We start from the raw sequence: 26,393 nt of genomic DNA on the forward strand, positions 1-26,393 counted from the left end.
ATACCCCACAAGTTCCCAAATGCTTAAAAGGCACCACTTGCTCTACTGAAGAGACTGACATGGACTACAGCTAAACCCCAAAGAAAACCAGAGCAAACTTGCTCTGCTTAAAAAATAAACTCTTGATTGAAGAATCAAACACCTATCTTTACCCCTCCTTGCAACTGATACAAGCAAAGAGAATGACTGGGGATTGTGGGTAAGGGGAGTGGCATTTAGCTGCTTATGCTTTGGTGCTCTTTGCCTCCTCCTGTTGGTCAGGAGTGATATTCCCAACAGTAATTAAGATGATCCATGGACTCACTGTGTCATTAGAAAGAAAACCTGAAGCCTTGGCGTTTAGGCAAATAATCTGCATATTTGCATCACAAATAAAAGAATTAGCTACCCTTAAGGCCTTATTTCTTTGCTGGATCATATCGAGGGGACCCTCCACCTCGATCAACTCAGATAAAGAGTCGCACCAATATGTAGCCGCTCCCGCAACCGCAGCAACAGCCACTGCCAGTTGAAACAAATATCCCGTATGCTGAAACATTTTTCTTAATAGAGTTTCCAGCTTCTTATCCATGGGCTCTCTAAACGACAAACTATCCTCAGGAGGGATTGTAGTGCGTTTAGCAAGCGTGGAGATAGCACCGTCTACTTTAGGGACGGAACCCCACAACTCCAACTGAGAGTTCCGGAACCGGGAACAATTTCTTAAAGTTGAAGGGGAAAAAGAAGAACCGCGTCTTTCCCATTCATTCTTAATAATGTTCGCCATCTTTATGGGAACCGGGAAAGTCTGTCCTCGTAGACCTTATCTAATTTAGGAATACAAGGTTCCTCAGGTAATTTAGGTTCTGGAACCTCTAAAGTAGCCAAAACTTCCATTGGCAGAAAGCGTAAGTGTTCAATCCTAAATCTAAAGTCTGGTTCCTCCGCAGCTGGAGGCAACAGATACCGACCCAGAAAGAGCATCCTCTGAAGTATCAGAGGCATCTTCATCATCGGATAATCTTGTATCAGATAAATCCAATAAGCTAGTAGATGACCCCTGGGAAGGATAGCAATATTTAACCTTTCGCTTGCGCTTAGCAGGGCGAGGTAAAGCACTAAAGGCCGCAGACACTAACTGTTCAGTAAAGTCTGGAGGTAAAAGGGCCCCTCCAGATGGAGGAATAGGAGTGCTACAGGAAGCTGCATGTGTATTAGGAGATGACTGTAGGGTGCGCACCTCACGGGATGGAGACTCCTCAGAGGTAGAAGGCTCAATAGTGCTAAACATATTAGCTTTCTTTGATAATATTACTTTATCAAGGCATGTGGAACATAATTGAGCAGGCGGGTATACTATGGCCTCCTCACAATATTGACAGACATTAGATTTAGGTAAAGAGAGAGTACCCTCTAACGTATCGTATAGTCCTCCATACCTTGCAATTATTATTAGGACTATAGACAAAGATAAATGGCACCTTTATACCCAGAATGGCTGGGCACTCACCACCTCTTATGACCCAGGCCCAAGAGAGAAACCGCTTCATCTCCAGAAAACCGCACGGTCAGGAAGAAGAGAATCAATGTGGCAACACCAGGTCACGTGGTGTGCCATGCAGGACCGCCCCTGCACCACTAAAAGCCTAACAGGCTGCGCAGCACTCCAAAATGAAAGTAAAACCTGTACGTTCCAACATCTACTTGAGCCTCATCTCACACATGTCACAGCATAAACACAATATTAAAAATATGTGATTAATCCCTCCTGTTCAATAATCCCCTTCCGGAGACAATGACCCTTGATTCCATTCAGATAAAAGGAATCACACTTTGATCCTGTCTTCTTGCTTTATCAAATGTGTATAAAAAATGAAACAATCTTACCGGAATCTATGCCGTAGAACAGAAACACAGCCCCTCAAGTTTGACAGTCTTGTCGAATCGCTCCTGACATGGACTTGAGTGATAGAAACAGGCAGTGAAACTCGTCAACACTGATTGCTTAGGAGCTGTTAATACGAGTCTGAATGGGTTCGCAGAAAGACTCTCCTTGAATCTCCAGACTCTAACATTCGCCAATGCTCTCACTGAGAGGCTGACAAGACTGAAATCTCCAGTCCCATTCCGAATGGGAACTACCTCCATAAGGAACTACTCTGTATCTTCTGACACTTCTCTGAAAACCTCCTGTGATGAAAGGCAAAGAATGACTGGGGGATGAGGGAAGTGGGGGAGGTATTTAAGCCTTTGGTTGGGGTGTTTTTGCCTACTCCTGGTGGCCAGGTTCAGTATTTCCCACAAGTAAGGAATGAAGCCGTGGACTCTCCTCATATTAAGAAGGAAACACTGGTCGTGGCAGAAAGCGCAGACTAAAGTGCGTACCGCCGCCAAGGAATATATAAAATGGTGCCAAAGAAAAAACATAGCCTAATGGTGTATTTCGGGTACCACTGAGGATTAACCTTGTAGGGAAAATATAATAGGAGCCCAATAAAAGAAAACCCCTTTCATAAAAACCTGTCCCAACAAAGAGCATACAAGTAAGGCGATGCGCTAATTGTGCGCATAGCTATCGCCACCAAATACAGACGTATATGCCTATAATCAGTATTGTGACCGGCAACCAAAAACAGTCATCCTGTCTTAAGGGCTCTCCCAGAGAAGTAGGGAGCCAGAAGCCGGCTGAAGAAAAAACGCTAAAGCCTAATATTGCCGGTCCTACTACATGAGACAGAGAGATCAGAGGAGCGTGAGCGGACTGTATGAGCAAGCAGTCTTTCTAGACCCCGTCTTGTCTCCTCTAAAATACTTAAAAGTATAAGCCGGACGAAAGTAAACTGTACCTTAACCCATAGACTGGTGTACCAGCCCTACCTCATGAGGTAATTGCGCAGAACAGGGACCACATGGAAGCGGTGTTGCTTCACCCCATCTCTACCAGATCCTTGACTGGCGAAGAAAAAAACCCTTTATCAAACTTAAAATAAACAAGGGAATAAAACTGGAGGGATAAACTACGTGCCTACTAAAAAGTAAGCGTCTTAACCTCCTCTGTGAAAAATAGCTGTAAATATCCCTTAGTAAATAGGATATGAACAGCGGAGGTCCCATAACTAAGAATGTTTAGAATAACCCCCTGCTTTACTCACATTAATACAGCCTTCCCCATTAGTGGTATACTGAATCCTGGGATATCAAAATATGGTGTATAGCGGCTCCTGTTAAGGAGAGAAAGGTCAGCCCCGCCGTTTGCATGAGAGCAGGGATTTTCAGCCCGCTTCTTCGTTCTAGGCTGTTCAGATTAAATTGATATTCCCAGCAGAGGATATAACCAATGTCTCCAGACTCTTCTATAAGGTAATGAGGTGCCAGCTGGACACCTTTCAATGTCCCCACTTCCCTGAAGATGCTAAGGGAAAGGACTGAATAAGTAAAAAGGGACTTCCACTTCCGGTGGGCAGGCACCGCAAACGGTCGCAGGGAGAAGGGGCTCCGTTATTGTAGTTCTGTAAAACCCAAAACCGTTCTCTCAACTTTTCCTAAAAAGTTTGCAATCCTTGGCAGGGAAGGACATTAACCTGTCTGGATAATTAAGAGCAAGTAGCCAGTGTCATCGGCTCCCCCACCGGCTAGCACCAACTTCGGAGGAAGATGAGGAGAGCCGCGATTGCGACAGACACAGGAGTCTTCCGGTCCTTACTATAGCCGTTCAGTGCCACACTTGCATTACCACAAATCTGATCGGAGTTAGTGGAGGATAGCCAGCAAGGAAAGTGGTGTAAGCTCTTACAACCCCACAGACTGTGCTGCGGAAGGCCACCATCTTACCGCCATTAGGCGTGAAGCGTCAGTAAGTTTGCACTCACGGAAGGGGGGAGCGCTGAGCAAATTCAATTCCCAGACATAATATAATACCACAGAAGAGGGCCCATTTTATAAGGGACTGTACGGGAGAATAAGTTAGCAAATATAGCTTCTGTACCAGCCATGTGGTAGGCTCAGACAAACATACAGCTCATTGGTATTTTAATACAATCAATACAGTGCTGGGACACACTTGTAGAAAGGAAAAGGTAATAGACTACAGTTAAACGGAGATCAAGAGAAGGGAGGAATTAAAACATCAAACAGTTCCTACCACAGAGGCAAAACTGTATTTTAAAAAAACAACAGGGGGACTGCTGCGCAGAGCCTAAAACTGCTGTAGTACAGCCTACACTGTATGAGAAGACAATAAAAATTAGCAAGACAAGACAAGGCACTTTTCCTACCTCTACTTACCAACATTCAAGTTAATACTGCAAGGCGACCTCGGACAACTATGAAGGAATTGGTTTCAAGTTCTGCTTGGTTTGGTAGAAGTGGGGGGGAGACAGAATGAGACAGTGATTGAGATGTGCACCGGACTTCCAGACATCTGCAACACCTCTAGACAACTTACTACTACTAAGAGCTGATAAACTCTGAGGCCCCTAGTGGATAACTACACACCTGAGGCTCTGTGGTTTGAGCTTCTGCTGCTGTTAATAACTGCCATATCAAAAAGAAAGAAGCAACATTGTCTGAAAAGTGCATGCAGAATTATTACTCCAGCTTTGTCAAAACCACAGGTAGCATTTCCAACAGGCAAAAACACCAGGAAAAGAAATTGAAACCCACAGTGGAGGTGCATGCTGCGGAAAACATGGCTTAGGAGTCTGCAGATACTATCACCCAGGAGACGCACACAATTGATTCCCAGATATTGGCTATATTCTTGCCCAAAATAGAGCAACTACAGTCCAGGATGGACTCATTATCATCAGAGTTTAAGTCCTTTTCCTCTAGACTCCAACATATTGAACAAAGAGTAGGTGAAAGCTCCATAAAGGTTAATGCGCTTGAAGCTCAAAACAGATTATTGATGGAACCGCTTAAGACGCAACAATCTGCATATTGTTGGGCTGTCAGAGTCTGTCCCAAGCACGGAGCTAATAATGTTTGCTGAGCGAACATTGCCTGCACTGCTGAAAGTAAAGCCAGAAGAAATCCCATGTGTGGCCGAGAGAGCCCATAGAGTGGGCAACATCAATCAGGATCCAAAGAATACAAGGGGACCACGTCAAGTCATGATTCGTTATGTAAACTTCAAGGATAAAATCCTTCTTCTGAGAGCTTACTGTCAAAACTCACCCCTACTTTATGAAGGGAAGGAAATCCTTATATTCCAGGACTACTCAGCGGAGATCTATAGGAGGCGTAGAGAGTTTTCATTGTATTGTAAATCACTGCTGGAAGCTGGACCCTCAGTGTCCCTACTGTTCCCAGCAAGGCTTTCAAACCCAACAGGGAATCAAGTTTTTTGAGGACACCTCTTCCGACGCTCTGCATCTGCTGCACCTCTCTGCAAGTCTCTTCACTGGCTCCCCATCCACAGCAGAATTCTAAATTCTCATCCTGACCTACAAAGCCCTTACCAACGCAGCCCCCCACCCCACCTGTCCTCACTCATCAACAAATATACTCCAACCCGCCCCCTAAGATCCAACAATGACCTGCTCCTTGCATCTTCTACCATCACCTCCTCCCATGCCAGGCTACAGGACTTCTCTCGTGCGTCACCAACCATCTGGAATGCACTTCATAGAGCTGTCAGACTCTCCCCTAACCTTTCATCCTTTAAACGCTCCCTAAAGACCTTTCTGTTCATGGAAGCCTATCTCCAAATCAGTAACAAATGAATTCCACTTGCCTAATTGCTGTCCTCATCTAACTCCACACTAACATCATTCTCACCTTTGCAGTCCCCACCTTCTGTTTCTCAACCACCTACCCATCTAGATTGTAAGTTCCCACAGGAACAGGGCACCCAATTCCCCCTGTATTTGTTTGTTAAACTTTGTATTGTACTGTACTTTTATCTTTGTACCCATGGACAGCGCTGCGGAATCTGTTGGCGCTTTATAAATAAAGAATAATAATAATAATGTTGATAATGATTCTCTTGAGAAAGTGACGGGTGGGAAGCCGAGCAGGAGGCAGTGTTCTACATAGTTTAGGTAACAGTATAGTAAATGTTAGGCAGTCAGATTGTTCAACAATTCTTTGTACTAGAATAGTTAGGGGGTATTTGAATTCACCTCTAAGTAAGGAACAATAGGTTAATAAGGTACTGTTAAAGACTCTGATGGAGGACTCATCTGTCATTTTAGTTTAGTAATGTTTAACACTTGCTCTAGATCTTGAACCCAAGGTGTCATGAGTTAGAAGTGGGAGATCAATCAACTATAACAACCAGCCTCAGGTGGGGAGGGGTGGGCACTTTGTTGGGCTGCCTCCTATTTCCCTGGGGAATATAAACTTCCAGACAACTCTCATACTTGGTGTATTTTCCTTACTTAAAAAGAGTGGAGGTTTGGTGCATGATTACATTAGGATAACTTAACTGAATAAGAGGGAAATTGTTTTCATGAATAGTTCAACCTATTCAACCTGTTATAGATGTTTTGAAACTAATATTATTTTGTTATTTTTTTTCTATCACTACTTACTCTCTTGTTTAGCCGACGGAAAGCTCTCCTTTCTCCCTGGGGTTTCACAGGTGGGGAAGTGCTCCTCAAACTGGATCAAACGGACAGGCTCTTATTGAAAGAGAAATTGCACTATAATGCCTCTACATTGCAATTTCTTCAAGTAAGGTACCTTTTGCCGCACCATACACTCATGGTAATATATTATGACGACTAACAACTTACACATTATAAGCTGGAATGTAGGAGGCATAACGTCACCACAAAAACGCAGATCAATACTACGCTATTTGCATTCTAAAAAGGCTGATATTGCTATTTTGGAGGAGACACATTTATCTAATTTAGAACACCAGAAAACGAAGCAGAGTTGGGTGGGGGAGGATATATTCACACCATTTGAACAAAAAAGAGCTAGAGGGGTGGCGATTCTGTTGAGGAAAAACTTGGAATACACCATTACCAAATCAATCATTGACCAGGGAGGTTTATCATGTTGCAGTTGGAGGTCCAGGGCTTCTCATTCACACTAGTTGGAGTTTATGGCCAACAGAAACAGAAGCAAGTATTCTGGAGGACTATACAGTCTAAAATAATACAGTTTGCCACACACTGTATTATAATTGGTGGGGTCTATAACATTGCACCTCAGGTGCCTGCAGATAGGTTTCATAATCCTGATAAGACTATTGTCACAACCCAAATGTTCCGAAATTCTAGGAAGGAATCTCTTATACTCTGCACACTTATGAGATCTTTAAACCTACAGGATGTCTGGAGAGCCAGGCATCCAGAGCAGAAAAATTATACATGAATGTCGGTAGCAAACGACACACTGTCCAGACTTGACTATTTTCTTGTATCAACAAATCTATGCCCCAGAATAATAGATACTACCATTGACCCAATAACTATCTCAGACCAGGGGGCTTGTCTAAGCAGCGCCATGATTATTTGCTGAGACTCTGGCAGAGATCAAGACGATCCACTAAATATCATTAAATAAAGGTTGAATTCTCTACTAGAAAGTGAATCAACAGATTTGTGAAGCTTTGCTGCATAGATCCATGTAAAACCTTTACTTCTGTGATCTCCTAAAGACAACCTTTGCCGACGAGACATTTAGCTGGGGCCTACCACGCATTCAATCAGCCCCCCCCCCTCCATCCGGAGCACAGGCTTAAAAAGCTCAACCTGCCTTCTCTCAACAGGGAGGAATTCCACGATGCAATGCATATTCTCCAAGCTGGTCTGGAGAAACAAATGCAGAGTAGCTTCAATGACCTAACTTTGATACTAAGAGGGGGAACATCTGAGGACCCTTCACTGAGACCCCCCAACTTGGAACCTACTATACCTATAGATAACCGGAGGCAAGTGACTAAAAGCAGCCCCACACCCTCAACCAACACCAACCGCTCACCCCAATCCGGACATCATACTAGAGGTGAGAGAGAACCCATCGATCTTTGACCTAGACTTTTCCTCCTCCACCTCAGCGATGTCTTGGTTGCATAGCCAAAACGCACAGATAATTAACGAGTAAGCTATCTTTAAAGGACAATCTACCACACCTACCTCAAGTTATTACGGCTTGACAGTAGAAGAGGACCGGTTCTCGGCGATTACTTGGGAGGATACGACTGACCCCCGAGCAGAATGTCTAGATGGACCTCGTAGCCTCTATCATGCTCCTTATGGTCACTGGAGTACTCAGAGTCCTAGAACACAGCATTCCTTAGTAGGGGCCCCGACCAGATCCGGTGACATGACTGTAACCATCAGCTTCAATAGATATGAGTCACTATTGACAGGGACCCGGCAAAAACCTGTAGTTACTTACCACGAAGCCGGAACCTCAGTCTTGCTGCCTAAACTTCTTGGGGATTTTGTCAAATCTTCTACAGAGACAGATCGCTATTTCCACCTTCCATCCCACACAATACAAGTCTATTGCGGGGTAACGGTACCCGCTCCACAGAAAGTTTTTTGTAGACATGGTGTGGGCTAATACGAAAGTCACTCTGAACACCAAGAGGGAATGATTAATATTTTTCTATTAAGGTCCTGGCCTTTTGCACTCTAAGCAAAACACTCGCCTATACTGATAAGCTATGTACTTGCTGATTCCCGACCTTTTTCTTTCTTTGTCTTTTTTCTTCTCCTTTTCTCTCTGTTTGTGATTGTGCCTGCCCATACTACGACCAACTATCTTTTGCTTATTGTTGAAGCTTCTCTTGTATTAAACAATCTCTATATCCTGGGCTCTCTAGTTAGAGGGATTGATTTATGATGCTGGGAATAAACTCAGTGGAATTGTTCAGCTTATACTACACATGCTCCCAATTCAGACCTTACACTTCTCACATCAGTTTGAGTACCTGCACAGATTGCTATGACAAGCTAAATAGATTAACCCTCTCACAGACCCAGATTCTCCTAAACTCACAATTAGGCTCCTTAATAGTAGTTTTACCCTGCAGTTAACTCTTCAGATGCAGACCCAAATAGATCTGACCTACCATACACCACTATACATATAATGAATGGAACCTATTTACCTTAACATTAAGCACTAGACCCCATATACACCATGTCTGTTGTTTTTATATTAATTGTAGTGGTTGTCACCTCTTTGTAGAAGAACTATTATTAGGTATAACATTCATGGTGAGATCTGATCATTTAGATTATCGGTAGAGATCCATCCCACATAAGCACCTAGTGCGATTAATAGAGGTGGCTAGGTTACTACATGGCTGGTGAGAGTAGCCTGTAAATAACTAGCCTAGCAAGGCCAGACCCTCAACTCTAGTGATGTTTCCCTGCTCCCACAAATCTCTTACACTCCACTATTATTTAGAAATTGTTAGTCGGTCAGAGTGTCACATACTCCAATCCCAGCAGACCCTACTTATGGAGTAAATTTATGCTTACCTGATAAATTAATTTCTTTTACGATATGACGTGTCCACGGATTTCATCCTTACTTGTGGGATATTAACCTCCTGCTAAAAGGAAGTGGCAAAGAGCACAACAGCAGAGCTGTATATATAGCCCCTCCCTTCCCCTCCACCCACAGTCATTCGGCCGAAGGTATAGGAAGAGAAAAGGAAAAGCTAAACGGTGCAGAGGTGACTGAAGTTTACAAAAAATATAAAGAAAAACTGTCTTAAAAAGAACAGGGTGGGCCATGGACTCGTCATATCATAAAATAAATTAATTTATCAGGTAAGCATACATTTACTTTTCTTTTACAAAGATATGACGAGTCCACGGATTTCATCCGTACTTGTGGGAAACCAATACCAAAGCAATAGGACACGAATGAAAGGGAGGGACAAGACAGGAACCTAAACAGAAGGCACCACTGCTTGAAGAACCTTTCTCCCAAAAATAGCCTCAGAAGAAGCAAAAGTATCAAATTTGGAAAATTTGGAAAAAGTGTGAAGGGAAGACCAAGTTACAGCCTTACAAATCTGTTCAACAGATGCATCGTTTTTAAAAGCCCATGTGGAAGCCACAGCCCTAGTAGAATAAGCCGTAATTTTTTCAGGAGGCTGCTGTCCAGCAGTCTCATATGCCAGGCGGATGATACCTCTCAGCCAAAAAGAAAGAGAGGTAGCCGTAGCTTTCTGACCCCTACGCTTTCCAGAATAAACAATGAATAATGAAGATGATTGATGGAAATCCTTAGTTGCCTGTAAGTAAAACTTTAAGGCACGGACCACATCCAAATAATGCAACATACGCTCCTTCATAGAAGAAGGGTTAGGACACAAGGAAGGAACAACAATTTCCTGATTAATATTCTTATTTCAAACAACCTTAGGAAGGAATCCAGGTTTGGTACGTAACACCACCTTATCAGAATGAAAAATAAGATAAGGGGAAACGCACTGTAAGCTCAGAAACTCTTCGAGCAGAAGGAAGAGCAACTAAAAACAGAACTTTCCAAGATAACAATTTCATATCCATGGAATGCATAGGTTCAAACGGAACCCCTTGAAGAACTCGAAGAACTAAATTCAAACTCCAGGGAGGAGTAATGGGTCTATATACAGGCCCTAATTCTAGACAGAGCATGACAAAAAGACTGAACGTCTGGAACATTTGCCAAACGTTTATGAAACAGAATTGACAAAGCTGAAATTTGTCCCTTTAAGGAACTCCATCTTGGAGAAAAGACAGAATCCTAGGAATCCTAACTTTACTCCATGAGTAACCCTTGGATTCACACCAATAAAGATATTTACGCCATATCTTATGATAGATTTTTCTAGTGACAGGCTTTCTGGCCTGTATCAAAGTATTGATGACCGAATCAGAGAATCCTCGCTTCAATAAAATCAAGCGTTCAATCTCCACGCAGTCAGCTGCAGAGAAATTAGATTTGGATGTTGGAAAGGACCTTGAATGAGAAGGTCCTGTCTCAATGGAAGTTTCCACGGTGGCAGAGAGGACATGTCCACTAGATCCGCATACCAAGTCCTGCGTGGCCACGCAGGTGCTATCAGGATCACTGATGCTCTCTCCTGTTTGATTCGAGCAATCACGCGTGGGAGGAGAGGAAACGGTGGAAACACATAAGCTAGGCTGAACAACCAAGGCACTGCCAAAGCATCTATCAGTCCGGCCTGAGGATCCCTTGACCGGGATCCGTATCTTGGAAGCTTGGCATTTTGTCGAGATGCCATCAAATCCAATTCTAGTCTGCTCCATCTGAGAATCAATGAGGCAAACTCCCCCATATGAAAAGTCTGTTGACTTAGAAAATCCGCTTCACAGTTGTCTACTCCTGGGATGTAGATCGCTGACAGATGACAAGAGTGGGCCTCCACCCAACAAATTATCTTGGATACTTCTATCATCGCTAAGGAACTCCTTGTTCCCCCCTGATGATTGATATATGCCACAGTCGTAATGTTGTCCGACTGGAATCTGATGAATTTGGCCGAAGCACATTAAATATTGCTCTCAGTTCAAGAATAATGATTGGAAGAAGAGACTCCACTTGAGTCCAAATACCCTGAGCCTTCAGGGAGTTCCAAACTGCACCCCAGCCCAGAAGGCTAGCCTCCGTTGTCACTATCACCCACGCGGGTCTGCGGAAACAAGTCCCTTGGGGCAGATGATCCGGCGACAACCACCAAAGAAGAGACTTTCTGGTCTCTTGATCCAGATTTATCTGAGGAGATAAGTCCGCATAATCCACATTCCACTGTCCGAGCATGCACAGCTGCAGTGGTCTGAGATGAAAGCGAGCAAACGGATGTCCATTGCCGCTACCATTAATCCAATTACCTCCATACACCGAGCCACTGATGGCTGAGGAATGGACTGAAGTGCTCTGCAAGTATTTAGAATCTTTGATTTTCTGACCTCCGTCAAAAATATTTTCATGGCTACCGAGTCTATCAGAGTTCCCAAGAAAGGAACCCTTGTCTGTGGGACAAGTGAACTCTTCTCTATGTTCACCTTCCAGCCGTGAGTTCTCAGAAAGGACAACACAGTGTCCGTGTGATATTTTGTCAGATGATATGTTGACGCCTGAATCAAAATATCGTCCAGATAAGGCAACCCCGCTATGCCTCGCAGTCTGAGAACCGCCAAAAGAGACCCTAGAACCTTTGTGAAGATTCTGGGTTCTGTGGCCAACCCGAAGGGAAGAGACACAAACTGATAATGTTTGTCCAAGAAGGCAAACCTTAGAAACTGATGATGATCCTTGTGGATTGGGATATGAAGGTAATCATCCTTCAAATCCACGGTAGTCATATATTGACCCTCCTGGATCATTGGTAAAATTGTTCGTATTGTCTCCATCTTGAATGATGGAACTCTAAGATGGGTCTGAACATTCCCTCTTTTTTGGGAACCACAAATAGGTTTGAGTAAAACCCCTGTCACTGTTCCAATTTTGGAACTGGAAAAATGAATCCCATAGTAGAAAGGTCTTTTACACAGCGTAAAAACGCCTCTCTTTTTTTTTTTGGTTTGCAGATAACTTTGAAAGATGAAATCTCCCTCTTGGGAGAAAGTCCTTGAATTCCAATTGATAACAGTGGGTCACTATTTCTAGTGCCCAGGGATCCTGAACATCTCTTGCCCAAGCCTGAGCAAAGAAAGAAAGTCTGCCCCCTACTAGATCCGGTCCCGGATCAGGGGCCGCCCTTTCATGCTGTCTTAGGAGCAGCAGCGGGCTTTTTGGATTGTTTACCCTTATTCCAGTTCTAATTGGGTCTCCAGACTGACTTAGATTGGGTAAAATTCCCTTCCTGCTTTGAGGAAGAAAAAGAAGCGGGGGTCCTCCTTTACAGTTCCGAAAGGAACGAAAATTATTCTGTTTACCCCTCATTTTAACCGACTTATCCTGAGGTAGGGCATGGCCTTTACCTCCTGTAATATCAGAAATGATTTCCTTCAATTCTGGCCCGAAAAGGTTTCTTACCTTTAAAGGGAATAGCTAAAAGCTTATGTTTTGACGATACATCAGCAGACCAAGATTTGAGCCACAATGCTCTACGTGCTAAAATAGCAAATCCTGCATTCTTTGCCGCTAATTTAGCAATTTGAAAAGCGGCATCAGTAATAAAAGAATTAACTAGCTTGAGAGCCTTAATTCTATCTAAGATGTCATCTAATGGAGTATCAACCTTAAGAGACTCTTCTAGAGCTTTAAACCAAAAAGCTGCTGCAGTAGTTACTGGAACAATGCAAGCCGTAGGTTGTAAAAGAAACCCCTGATTAACAAATAATTTTTTTAGTAGACCCTCTAATTTCTTATCCATAGGGTCTTTGAAAGCACAACTATCCTCAATGGGTATAGTAGTACGCTTAGCTAGGGTAGATATAGCTCCCTCTACCTTAGGGACCGTTTGCCATGAGTCCCGGATATTATCTGCTATGGGAAACATTTTCTTAAAATTAGGAGGGGGAAAAAACGGTATACCTGGTCTATCCCATTCCTTTCTAATAATTTCCGAAATTCTCTTAGGAACCGGAAAAACATAATTTATGTAAGAACTTACCTGATAAATTCATTTCTTTCATATTAGCAAGAGTCCATGAGCTAGTGACGTATGGGATATACATTCCTACCAGGAGGGGCAAATTTTCCCAAACCTCAAAATGCCTATAAATACACCCCTCACCACACCCACAATTCAGTTTAACGAATAGCCAAGAAGTGGGGTGATAAAAAAGTGCGAAAGCATATAAAATAAGGAATTGGAATAATTGTGCTTTATACAAAAATCATAACCACCCCAAAAAAAGGGCGGGCCTCATGGACTCTTGCTAATATGAAAGAAATTAATTTATCAGGTAAGTTCTTACATAAATTATGTTTTCTTTCATGTAATTAGCAAGAGTCCGTGAGCTAGTGACGTATGGGATAATGATTACCCAAGATGTGGATCTTTCCACGCAAGAGTCCCTAGAGAGGGAGGGATAAAATAAAGACAGCCAATTCCTGCTGAAAATAATCCACACCCAAAATAAAGTTTAATGAAAAACATAAGCAGAAGATTCAAACTGAAACCGCTGCCTGAAGTACTTTTCTACCAAAAACTGCTTCAGAAGAAGAAAATACATCAAAATGGTAGAATTTAGTAAAAGTATGCAAAGAGGACCAAGTTGCTGCTTTGCAAATCTGATCAATCGAAGCTTCATTCCTAAACGCCCAGGAAGTAGAAACTGACCTAGTAGAATGAGCTGTAATCCTTTGAGGCGGAGTTTTACCCGACTCAACATAGGCAAGATGAATTAAAGATTTAAACCAAGATGCCAAAGAAATGGCAGAAGCTTTCTGGCCTTTTCTAGAACCAGAAAAGATAACAAATAAACTAGAAGTCTTTCGGAAAGACTTAGTAGCTTCAACATAATATTTCAAAGCTCTAACAACATCCAAAGAATGCAATGATTTCTCCTTAGAATTCTTAGGATTAGGACATAATGAAGGAACCACAATTTCTCTACTAATGTTGTTAGAATTCACAACTTTAGGTAAAAATTCAAAAGAAGTTCGCAACACTGCCTTATCCTGATGAAAAATCAGAAAAGGAGACTCACAAGAAAGAGCAGATAATTCAGAAACTCTTCTGGCAGAAGAGATTGCCAAAAGGAACAAAACTTTCCAAGAAAGTAATTTAATGTCCAATGAATGCATAGGTTCAAACGGAGGAGCTTGAAGAGCCCCCAGAACCAAATTCAAACTCCAAGGAGGAGAAATTGACTTAATGACAGGTTTTATACAAACCAAAGCTTGTACAAAACAATGAATATCAGGAAGATTAGCAATCTTTCTGTGAAAAAGAACAGAAAGAGCAGAGATTTGTCCTTTCAAAGAACTTGCGGATAAACCTTTATCTAAACCATCCTGAAGAAACTGTAAAATTCTCGGAATTCTAAAAGAATGCCAAGAAAAATGATGAGAAAGACACCAAGAAATATAAGTCTTCCAGACTCTATAATATATCTCTCTGGATACAGATTTACGAGCCTGTAACATAGTATTAATCACAGAGTCAGAGAAACCTCTTTGACCAAGAATCAAGTGTTCAATCTCCATACCTTTAAATTTAAGGAATTGAGATCCTGATGGAAAAAAGGACCTTGCGACAGAAGGTCTGGTCGTAGCGGAAGAGTCCACGCATGGCAAGAGGCCATCCGGACAAGATCCGCATACCAAAACCTGTGAGGCCATGCCGGAGCTACCAGCAGAACAAACGAGCATTCCTTCAGAATCTTGGAGATTACTCTTGGAAGAAGAACTAGAGGCGGAAAGATATAAGCAGGATGATACTTCCAAGGAAGTGATAATGCATCCACTGCTTCCGCCTGAGGATCCCGGGATCTGGACAGATACCTGGGAAGTTTCTTGTTTAGATGAGACGCCATCAGATCTATTTCTGGAAGCTCCCACATTTGAACAATCTGAAGAAATACCTCTGGGTGAAGAGACCATTCGCCCGGATGCAACGTTTGGCGACTGAGATAATCCGCTTCCCAATTGTCTATACCTGGGATATGAACCGCAGAGATTAGACAGGAGCTGGATTCCGCCCAAACCAGAATTCGAGATACTTCTTTCATAGCCAGAGGACTGTGAGTCCCTCCTTGATGATTGATGTATGCCACAGTAGTGACATTGTCTGTCTGAAAACAAATGAACGATTCTCTCTTCAGAAGAGGCCAAGACTGAAGAGCTCTGAAAATTGCACGGAGTTCCAAAATATTGATCGGTAATCTCACCTCCTGAGATTCCCAAACTCCTTGTGCCGTCAGAGATCCCCACACAGCTCCCCAACCTGTGAGACTTGCATCTGTTGAAATTACAGTCCAGGTCGGAAGCACAAAAGAAGCCCCCTGAATTAAACGATGGTGATCTGTCCACCACGTTAGAGTGTCGTACAATCGGTTTTAAAGATATTAATTGAGATATCTTTGTGTAATCCTTGCACCATTGATTCAGCATACAGAGCTGAAGAGGTCGCATGTGAAAACGAGCAAAGGGGATCGCGTCCGATGCAGCAGTCATAAGACCTAGAATTTCCATGCATAAGGCTACCGAAGGGAATGATTGTGACTGAAGGTTTCGACAAGCTGAAATCAATTTTAGACGTCTCTTGTCTGTTAAAGACAGAGTCATGGACACTGAATCTATCTGGAAACCCAGAAAGGTTACCCTTGTCTGAGGAATCAATGAACTTTTTGGTGAATTGATCCTCCAACCATGTCCAAGTCGATTCGTATGAGATTCTGCTAAATGTAAAGACTGAGCAAGTACCAAAATATCGTCCAAATAAGGAAATACCACAATACCCTGTTCTCTGATTACAGACAGAAGGGCACCGAGAACCTTTGTAAAAATTCTTGGAGCTGTAGCTAGGCCAAACGGCAGAGCCACAAACTGGTAATGCTTGTCCAGAAAAGAGAATCTCAGGAACTGATAATGATCTGGATGAATCGGAATATGCAGATATGCATCCTGTAAATCTATTGTGGACATAAAATGCCCTTGCTGAACAAAAGGCAAGATAGTCCTTACAGTTACCATTTTGAACGTTGGTATCCTTACATAACGATTCAATATTTTTAGATCCAGAACTGGTCTGAAGGAATTCTCCTTCTTTGGTACAATGAAGAGATTTGAATAAAACCCCATCCCCTGTTCCAGAACTGGAACTGGCATAATTACTCCAGCCAACTCTAGATCTGAAACACAATTCAGAAATGCTTGAGCTTTCACTGGATTTACTGGGACACGGGAAAGAAAAAATCTCTTTGCAGGAGGTCTCATCTTGAAACCAATTCTGTACCCTTCTGAAACAATGTTCTGAATCCAAAGATTGTGAACAGAATTGATCCAAATTTCTTTGAAAAAATGTAACCTGTCCCCTACCAGCTGAGCTGGAATGAGGGCCGCACCTTCATGTGGACTTAGAAGCAGGCTTTGTCTTTCTAGAAGGCTTGGATTTATTCTAGACTGGAGATGGTTTCCAAACTGAAACTGCTCCTGAGGATGAAGGTTCAGGCTTTTGTTCTTTGTTGAAACGAAAGGAACGAAAACGATTATTAGCCCTGTTTTTACCCTTAGATTTTTTATCCTGTGGTAAAAAAGTTCCTTTCCCACCAGTAACAGTTGAGATAATGGAATCCAACTGAGAACCAAATAATTTGTTACCCTGGAAAGAAATGGAAAGTAGAGTTGATTTAGAAGCCATATCAGCATTCCAAGTATTAAGCCATAAAGCTCTTCTAGCTAAAATAGCTAGAGACATAAACCTGACATCAACTCTGATAATATCAAAAATGGCATCACAGATAAAATTATTAGCATGCTGAAGAAGAATAATAATATTATGAGAATCATGATCTGTTACTTGTTGCGCTAAAGTCTCCAACCAAAAAGTTGAAGCTGCAGCAACATCAGCCAAAGATATAGCAGGTCTAAGAAGATTACCTGAACACAGATAAGCTTTTCTTGGAAAGAATTCAATTTTCCTATCTAAAGGATCTTTAAACGAAGTACCATCTGACGTAGGAAAAGTAGTACGTTTAGCAAGGGTAGAAATAGCCCCATCGACTTTTTGTCCCAAAATTCTAATCTGTCAGACGGCACAGGATATAATTGCTTAAAACGTTTAGAAGGAGTAAATGAATTACCCAATTTATCCCATTCTCTGGAAATTACTTCAGAAATAGCATTAGGAACAGGAAAAACTTCTGGAATAACCACAGGAGATTTAAATACCTTATCTAAACGTTTAGAATTAGTATCAAGAGGACCAGAATCCTCTATTTCTAAAGCAATTAGTACTTCTTTAAGTAAAGAACGAATAAATTCCATTTTAAATAAATATGAAGATTTATCAGCATCAATCTCTGAGACAGAATCCTCTGAACCAGAAGAGTCATCAGAATCAGAATGATGATGTTCATTTAAAAATTCATCTGTAGAGAGAGAAGTTTTAAAAGATTTTTTATGTTTACTAGAAGGAGAAATAACAGACATAGCCTTCTTGATGGATTCAGAAACAAAATCTCTTATGTTATCAGGAACATTCTGCACCTTAGATGTTGAGGGAACTGCAACAGGCAATGGTACATTACTAAAGGAAATATTATCTGCTTAACAAGTTTGTCATGACAATTAATACAAACAACAGCCGGAGGAATAGTTACCAAAAGTTTACAGCAGAGCTTTGGTAGTTCCAGCACTAGACAGTGATTTTCCTGAAGTATCTTCTGACTCAGATGCAACGTGAGACATCTTGCAATATGTAAGAGAAAAAACAACATATAAAGCAAAATTGATCAAATTCCTTAAATGACAGTTTCAGGAATGGGAAAAATGCCAATAAACAAGCTTCTAGTAACCAGAAGCAAAGAAAAAATGAGATTGAAATAATGTGGAGACAAAAGTGACGCCCATATTTTTTGGCGCCAAATAATACGTCCACATTATTTGGCGCCTAAATGCTTTTTGGCGCCAAAAATGACGCCACATCCGGAACGCCGACATTTTTGGCGCAAAAGGACGTCAAAAAATGACGCAACTTCCGGCGACACGTATGACGCCGGAAACAGAAAATATTTTTTGCGCCAAAAAAGTCCGCGCCAAGAATGACGCAATAAAATGAAGCATTTTCAGCCCCCGCGAGCCTAACAGCCCACAGGGAAAAAAAGTCAAATTTTTAAGGTAAGAAAAAATGATTGATTCAAATGCATTATCCCAAATATGAAACTGACTGTCTGAAAATAAGGAATGTTGAACATTCTGAGTCAAGGCAAATAAATGTTTGAATACATATATTTAGAACTTTATAAATAAAGTGCCCAACCATAGCTTAGAGTGTCACAGAAAATAAGATTTACTTACCCCAGGACACTCATCTACATGTTTGTAGAAAGCCAAACCAGTACTGAAACGAAAATCAGCAGAGGTAATGGTATATAAATAAGAGTATATCGTCGATCTGAAAAGGGAGGTAAGAGATGAATCTCTACGACCGATAACAGAGAACCTATGAAATAGACCCCGTAGAAGGAGATCACTGCATTCAAATAGGCAATACTCTCCTCACATCCCTCTGACATTCACTGCACGCTGAGAGGAAAACCGGGCTCCAACTTGCTGCGGAGCGCATATCAAGGTAGAATCTAGCACAAACTTACTTCACCACCTCCATAGGAGGCAAAGTTTGTAAAACTGAATTGTGGGTGTGGTGAGGGGTGTATTTATAGGCATTTTGAGGTTTGGGAAACTTTGCCCCTCCTGGTAGGAATGTATATCCCATACGTCACTAGCTCATGGACTCTTGCTAATTACATCAAAGAAAACATAAGTGTAAGTAGGTACTTTCAAATATTTATCCATTTTACACAATTTCTCTGGAGGAATCACAATAGGGTCACAATCATCCAGAGTCCCTAAAACCTCCCTAAGTAACAGGCGGAGGTGTTCAAGCTTAAATTTAAAAGACATAGCGTCCGAATCTGTCCGAAATTTCACCCTCAGACAGTAATTCCCTGATCCCCAACTCAGAGCACTGTGAGGGAACATAAATAGCTAATAAAGCATCTGAGGATTCAGTATTTACATTAATACCTGACCTACTGCGTTTACCCTGCAACACTGGTAATTTAGACAATACCTCTGTAAGGGTAGTTGACATAACTGCAGCCATCTCCTGCAGAGTAAATGAATTAGACGCGGTTGAGGAACCTGGCGTCGCTTTTGTGTGGGCGTTAAAGGTTGTGACACTTGGGGGGAGAATTGGATGGCATATCCTGATTCTCTTCAGACTGAGAATCATCCTTAGGCACACTTTCTTGACCTAATATATGGTCTTTACAATGTAAGGATCTTTAAGTACAAGAGTTACACAATGTTAGAGGGGGTTGCACAATAGCTTCTAAACACTCAGAATCCTCAATGTCAGACATGTTGAACAGACTAGTAATAACCACAAAAGTCGTTTAAACAATAATTTATTGCATAAAATAAACTTTAGAAAAAACGTGTACTGCGCCTTTAAGAAAAGAAAAAGTGAACAATTTTTCCAAGCTCAAATAACGTGAAATCTCAAAATTTAACCTAAGATCGTTGGTTTATCCAAAAATTACTGCACCCTGAAGCAAGGGCAGAAATAAGGCTCTAAAGCAGTGATTTTCAACTTTTTTTTGCCGTGTCACATTTTTTTCCTTTAAAAAAATCCCGTGGCACACCACCATCCCAAAATTTTACAAAATCACACGTTGTAGCCTAATTATACAGTATGTATATATATATATATATATATATATATATATAATTTCAAAATATAAAAAACTGGGAAAAGTGTTATCTGTGGAGCACAAGATTATATGTGGAGCCTGGAATATATATATATATATATATATATATATACACATACATATACACATAAATACACATACATACATACAGTCACACATGCATACATACACACACACACACACAGACATATAAACATATGTGCGGGTCCATTGACACTGGTTGAAAATCACTGCTCTAAAGTACTTATATCAACAATTAGTCATTTTATAGTCAAAAATACCCTCTGCACCTCGCCACAGCTCTGCTGTGGCGCCTACCTGCCCCCAGGGTACTTCAAAATAACTTTCCAACACTTCAGACCAGCTTGCACAGTCCAGGAGCCACCGGAGTTACTGCTTGCTGCTGCCTAGCCTGAAGGAAGTGCGCATCTGAGCGCACAAAAATAGTCCACGCCCCTTAAGGTCGATGCCGAAGTAGGCCCAAACATAACCACATGGAAAGCGGTTTCACACCTAAGTTTAAACAGCTAATGTCCTACAACCCCTCAAATGCACCAGAAAGCAAACATATGAATATCAGAAATAAAAAACGTTATGTATCATTTTTCTTTGAATGCCCATAGTGTTACACAATGCCCATAAGTCAATTAAATAAAATCAGAGACTCCAGTAATACCCTTTATATAACATAGGAATACTGCTTACCCCATTCCCTATACAGGGAAAAAAATGCCAGCCAGTTCTGATATATCAAGTCTCCTCCGAATAAAAAAGGCTGCACATACCTTAATGCTGCTTGTAGCATGAAACCGGTCTCCACACTGAAGATGTCTCATGGTTACCTTCAGAAGTCTTGTGGGAAACAACGTGGATTTTAGTTACAACTGCTAAGATCATTAACCTCAGGGCAGAAATCTTCTTTCATATCCCCCTGAGGAAAATAGTACTCACCGGTACCATTTAAAATAAAAAACTGCTTGATTGAAGAAAGTAAAACTAACACCTCACTTTACCATGTCTTCCTAGTATAACACAGGCAAAGAGAATGACTGGGGGTGGAGGTGAAGGGAGGGGCTATATATACAGCTCTGCCACTTCCTGTTAGCAGGAGGTTAATATCCCACAAGTAAGGATGAAATCCATGGACTCGTCATATCTTTGTAAAAGAAATGAGGTTCCTGATCATTCTATCACATGTTACTATTAATATATAAGATATGTATGACATTTCAGCTTTTTTTTTCATAATGTATAATAGCTCAATGTTAGACAACTGTTTCTCTACATTACTTAAAGTTATAATATTACGCCGGTTCTGATGATGACCGTTGTTACTTAGTAAGCTCCAAGCTCCCCTTTGTTCCTGATATGCACCTATTATGTTTATCTTGAGTATAGGACTTTCTACCCTTACTAATGTCTGAAGTTGTCTACTATTATATAGATATTGTTATGTAGCCTACCACGTTTGATTGTTTTATAGTGTGATACTCAATGCATGTTCAACGTCATAACTTGAAAGGTCGTGTAGATCTTTCTTTGAATTTTGACTCATGTTACTAGGGATAATTACATCTTCCAACAGGCAAATAACTCCCACGCTAAAACTCTAGCCAAATTCTATAGGTTTGGGAATAAAACTGGAAGATTACTAGCTAACATCACTAGACTAACTAAGAAAAAAAGCTCAATATTAGCAGTTAAGCAAGGGAACAACATCCTAAATAAGGAAGCAGACATTCAAGAGACATTTATCAATTTTTATAAGGATCTCTACTCGGTACAGCACATACAATCCACTGAGAAAGCGAGCTTCTGGCAACAAATACAGCTACCTAAAGTAGGTAATTCCCAACTAGAGGGTCTCAATCGACTCATTACCCGCGAAGAGATACTTGAAACAATTAAAGAGTTAAAACTAGAGAAAACTCCGGGCCCGGATGGGCTACTGGCGGAGTTCTACAAAATTATGGGCCAAGATATATGCTCACCCCTAGCGCGGTTGTATAACGGTTTGCTAGACGACACTGTTAAACCCTCCCCTAGATTTTCAGAGGCTAATATAAGTATTATCATGAAGGAGGGACGTGATCCCCTCCTGGCACAATCATACCGCCCCATCTCAATGCTTAACCAGAATTACAAAATTCTAACTAAAATCCTAGCAAACAGACTAGTGATAATTTTACCATCTATAGTGCATAGTGATCAGACAGGTTTTGTCAAGGGGAGATCCTCTGTGCTTAATATTAGGAGAGTAAAAACACTCATTCAACATTACTGGATGATCTCACGGGACAAAAAGAGAAGGGAGGAACATGCAAAAGCGGTGCTATTAATAGATGCCGAAAAAGCCTTTGATAAGCATAAGGTTTTGTGGGACCACCTGTTTACCTAGGGAGGATGGGAATAGAAGGCTCGTTTTTTAAGGCTATCACTAATTTGTACAGAATCCAGCAGGCATCCTTACTGATAAATTGAACGGCCATCCCCCTCTCCCCACTTCTATTCGACATAGCTATAGAACCCCTGGCATGGAAAATTAGGCAACAATTGGAAGGATTACAAATTGGCGAGACCTCTCTGCATGTCTCACTATTTGCAGATGACATGGTGCTCTATATTCATGACTCACATAACAACATACCAAAGATAATGGAACTAACCACAGAGTTTAGTCAAGTTTCTGGGTATAAGATTAACACAGATAAAATGGAATTAATTTGGCTGTTATCACACAGAGAGAAACACATTTCGGGATATGACTTTAAAACAGTAGAAGGGAATTTTAAATACCTAGGCATAACCCTGCATATAGACCCACGTAAATGGTACTCTAACTATACTCCACTGCTCAAAAAACGATATAGCTTAATAAAATGATGGGCTCAGCTACCACTCTCTTTGTCTGGTACAGTAGGTCTCATAAAGATGATCTATTTTCCTAAATTGCTCTATTTCTTCCAAGCAGTACCAGGAATACTTAAATAAACTACCTCAAATTCATTACACAAATGGTTCTCAATTTTGTATGGAACAATAAAAAGCATAGGTTTAGCTACTTGAAGCTCACAGCATCACGGGAGATGTGAGGACTGGCATTGCCCAATTTTGAACTTTATAACTGGGCAGCCCAATGCAAATTTGTTAAAGACTGACTAACTGGTCAGGAGAAATTTAAATGATGTGAAGGAAAAAAAAGAAAATAGTGCACTATGGAAATTCATAATCTATTAATGTACAGATAAGAGACATCTTTTCTCAAAGAACAGAAACAATACTTTGGGACAATTAGTCCTTACTATCTTGGATGTTAGAAGGAGAGGTGTAATCAGTATAATATGTACCTTATGCAATGTAAACATGTTGTATGTAAACTATGCTGAAAGTAATTATTTTCTGTAGATGCACACAAAAATAAAAATATAAAAAAAAGGGGGACTCCCAAGCAGAAGTACCCTGGGTCTGCTGCCCAATATAATCCCCACCCAAAGTAAAGGGATATTATACCCAGATTCACACCCTGAAGTGATATATCCTCCTAACCTAAAAGGAAAAAAAAACACCTACCTGTGGAAAATAGCTGCAGGGCAGGAACAGCTTCTTAGGTATGACAGACCAACCCTGGTTTTCTATATAGGGGTAGCATACATGTTGGAAGTTAAGCAAGGATAACCTTGTCGTCTTCCAACTGCTAAAAGACACCATTACTCTTACTAAAGAGGATTACATGGACACAGTATAGCCCCAATCCTTGCTTGCAGGGAAAAGTACCCATTAAAGGATTAATATCTGTAGCCACCATTTTTGCACATCCACCTGATGTACAAGACAAAGAATGACTGGGGGTTTATGGGAAGGGGAAGTGATACTTAAAGGGACAGTCAACACCAGAAGTTTTGTTGTTTTAAAAGATAGATAATCCCTTAATGACCCATTCCCCCATTTTGCATAACCAACAGAGTTATAATAATACACATTTTACCTCTGTCATTACCTTGTATCTAAGCCTCTACAGACTGTCAGAATTATTTCAGTTCTTTTGACAGACTTGCATTTTAGCCAATCCTCAGTAAATTCACGTGCATGAGCTCATGGTTATCTATATGAAACACATGAACTAATGCCCTCTAGTGGTGAAAAACTGTCAAATGCAGAGAAGGCCTTCAAGAAAACTGTCAAATGCAGAGGAGTCCTTCAAGGTCTAAGAAATTAGCATATGAACCTCCTAGGTTTAGCTTTCAACTAAGAATACTAAGAGAACAAAGCAAAATTGGTGATAAAAGTAAATTGGAAAGTTGTTCAAAATTACATGCCCTATTTGAACCATGAAATATTTTTTCGGACTTGACTGTCCCTTTAACAGCTCTGCTGGGGTGTTCTTTGCCTCCACCTGGTAGCCAGGAGTTGAATTCCCACTAGTAATTGAATGGATTCGTGGACGCTCCATGCCAGTGGAAAGAAATTCTAATCTATTTAACTCAACATTTAGATTTATTCCTGGTGAAAAACACTTACCAGTATTTTAACAACAGACCCAGCTTCCATCAAACAAAGTACTTCTTGCCACATGCTCCTGTTTAGCAATGTATTGGTGAGGTCAGTCAGTACTTCTGAACAATAATGAACTCCAGGTAAGTATAAATGGTAATAATTTGTAAATAACCAAACTAGAAAGAAAACAAAGATAACATTGTTAAAAAACAGAATTTATGTTTACCTGATAAATTACTTTCTCCAACGGTGTGTCCGGTCCACGGCGTCATCCTTACTTGTGGGATATTCTCTTCCCCAACAGGAAATGGCAAAGAGCCCAGCAAAGCTGGTCACATGATCCCTCCTAGGCTCCGCCTACCCCAGTCATTCGACCGACGTTAAGGAGGAATATTTGCATAGGAGAAACCATATGTTACCGTGGTGACTGTAGTTAAAGAAAATAAATTATCAGACCTGATTAAAAAAAAAACCAGGGCGGGCCGTGGACCGGACACACCGTTGGAGAAAGTAATTTATCAGGTAAACATAAATTCTGTTTTCTCCAACATAGGTGTGTCCGGTCCACGGCGTCATCCTTACTTGTGGGAACCAATACCAAAGCTTTAGGACACGGATGAAGGGAGGGAGCAAATCAGGTCACCTAAATGGAAGGCACCACGGCTTGCAAAACCTTTCTCCCAAAAATAGCCTCAGAAGAAGCAAAAGTATCAAATTTGTAAAATTTAGAAAAAGTGTGCAGTGAAGACCAAGTCGCTGCCTTACATATCTGATCAACAGAAGCCTCGTTCTTGAAGGCCCATGTGGAAGCCACAGCCCTAGTGGAGTGAGCTGTGATTCTTTCAGGAGGCTGCCGTCCGGCAGTCTCATAAGCCAATCGGATAATGCTTTTAATCCAGAAGGAGAGAGAGGTAGAAGTTGCTTTTTGACCTCTCCGTTTACCAGAATAAACAACAAACAAAGACAAAGTTTGTCTGAAATCCTTAGTAGCTGCTAAGTAAAATTTGAGAGCACGAACTACATCCAAGTTGTGCAACAAACGTTCCTTCTTTGAAACTGGATTAGGACACAAAGAAGGCACAACTATCTCCTGGTTAATGTTTTTGTTAGAAACAACTTTTGGAAGAAAACCAGGTTTAGTACGCAAAACCACCTTATCTGCATGGAACACCAGATAAGGAGAAGAACACTGCAGAGCAGATAATTCTGAAACTCTTCTAGCAGAAGAAATTGCAACCAAAAACAAAACTTTCCAAGATAATAACTTAATATCAACGGAATGTAAGGGTTCAAACGGAACCCCCTGAAGAACTGAAAGAACTAGGTTGAGACTCCAAGGAGGAGTCAAAATTTTGTAAACAGGCTTGATTCTAACCAGAGCCTGAACAAAGGCTAGAACATCTGGCACAGCTGCCAGCTTTTTGTGAAGTAACACAGACAAGGCAGAAATCTGTCCCATCAAGGAACTTGCAGATAATCCTTTTTCCAATCCTTCTCGAAGGAAGGATAGACTCTTAGGAATCTTAACCTTGTCCCAAGGGAATCCTGCAGATTCACACCAACAGATATACCAAATTATGTGGTACTTTTTCTGGTTACAGGCTT

General features: G+C 41.2%; 1 protein-coding gene across 1 annotated transcript in view; it reads right to left on the reverse strand.

The window, feature by feature from the left end:
- TOPAZ1 (testis and ovary specific TOPAZ 1) overlaps positions 1 to 24,956 on the reverse strand; it is a gene marked incomplete at its 5' end in the record, with an annotated part of 739,661 nt that extends 714,705 nt beyond the window's left edge. The window contains one exon of the mRNA XM_053715746.1: positions 24,813 to 24,956. Coding sequence (XP_053571721.1) covers positions 24,813 to 24,956 — 144 coding nt within the window. The remainder of the gene's footprint in view (positions 1 to 24,812) is intronic.
- Between the last annotated feature and the right edge of the window lie 1,437 nt (positions 24,957 to 26,393).

This window comes from Bombina bombina, chromosome 5 (assembly GCF_027579735.1).
Source record: "Bombina bombina isolate aBomBom1 chromosome 5, aBomBom1.pri, whole genome shotgun sequence".
Classification (NCBI taxonomy): domain Eukaryota; kingdom Metazoa; phylum Chordata; class Amphibia; order Anura; family Bombinatoridae; genus Bombina; species Bombina bombina.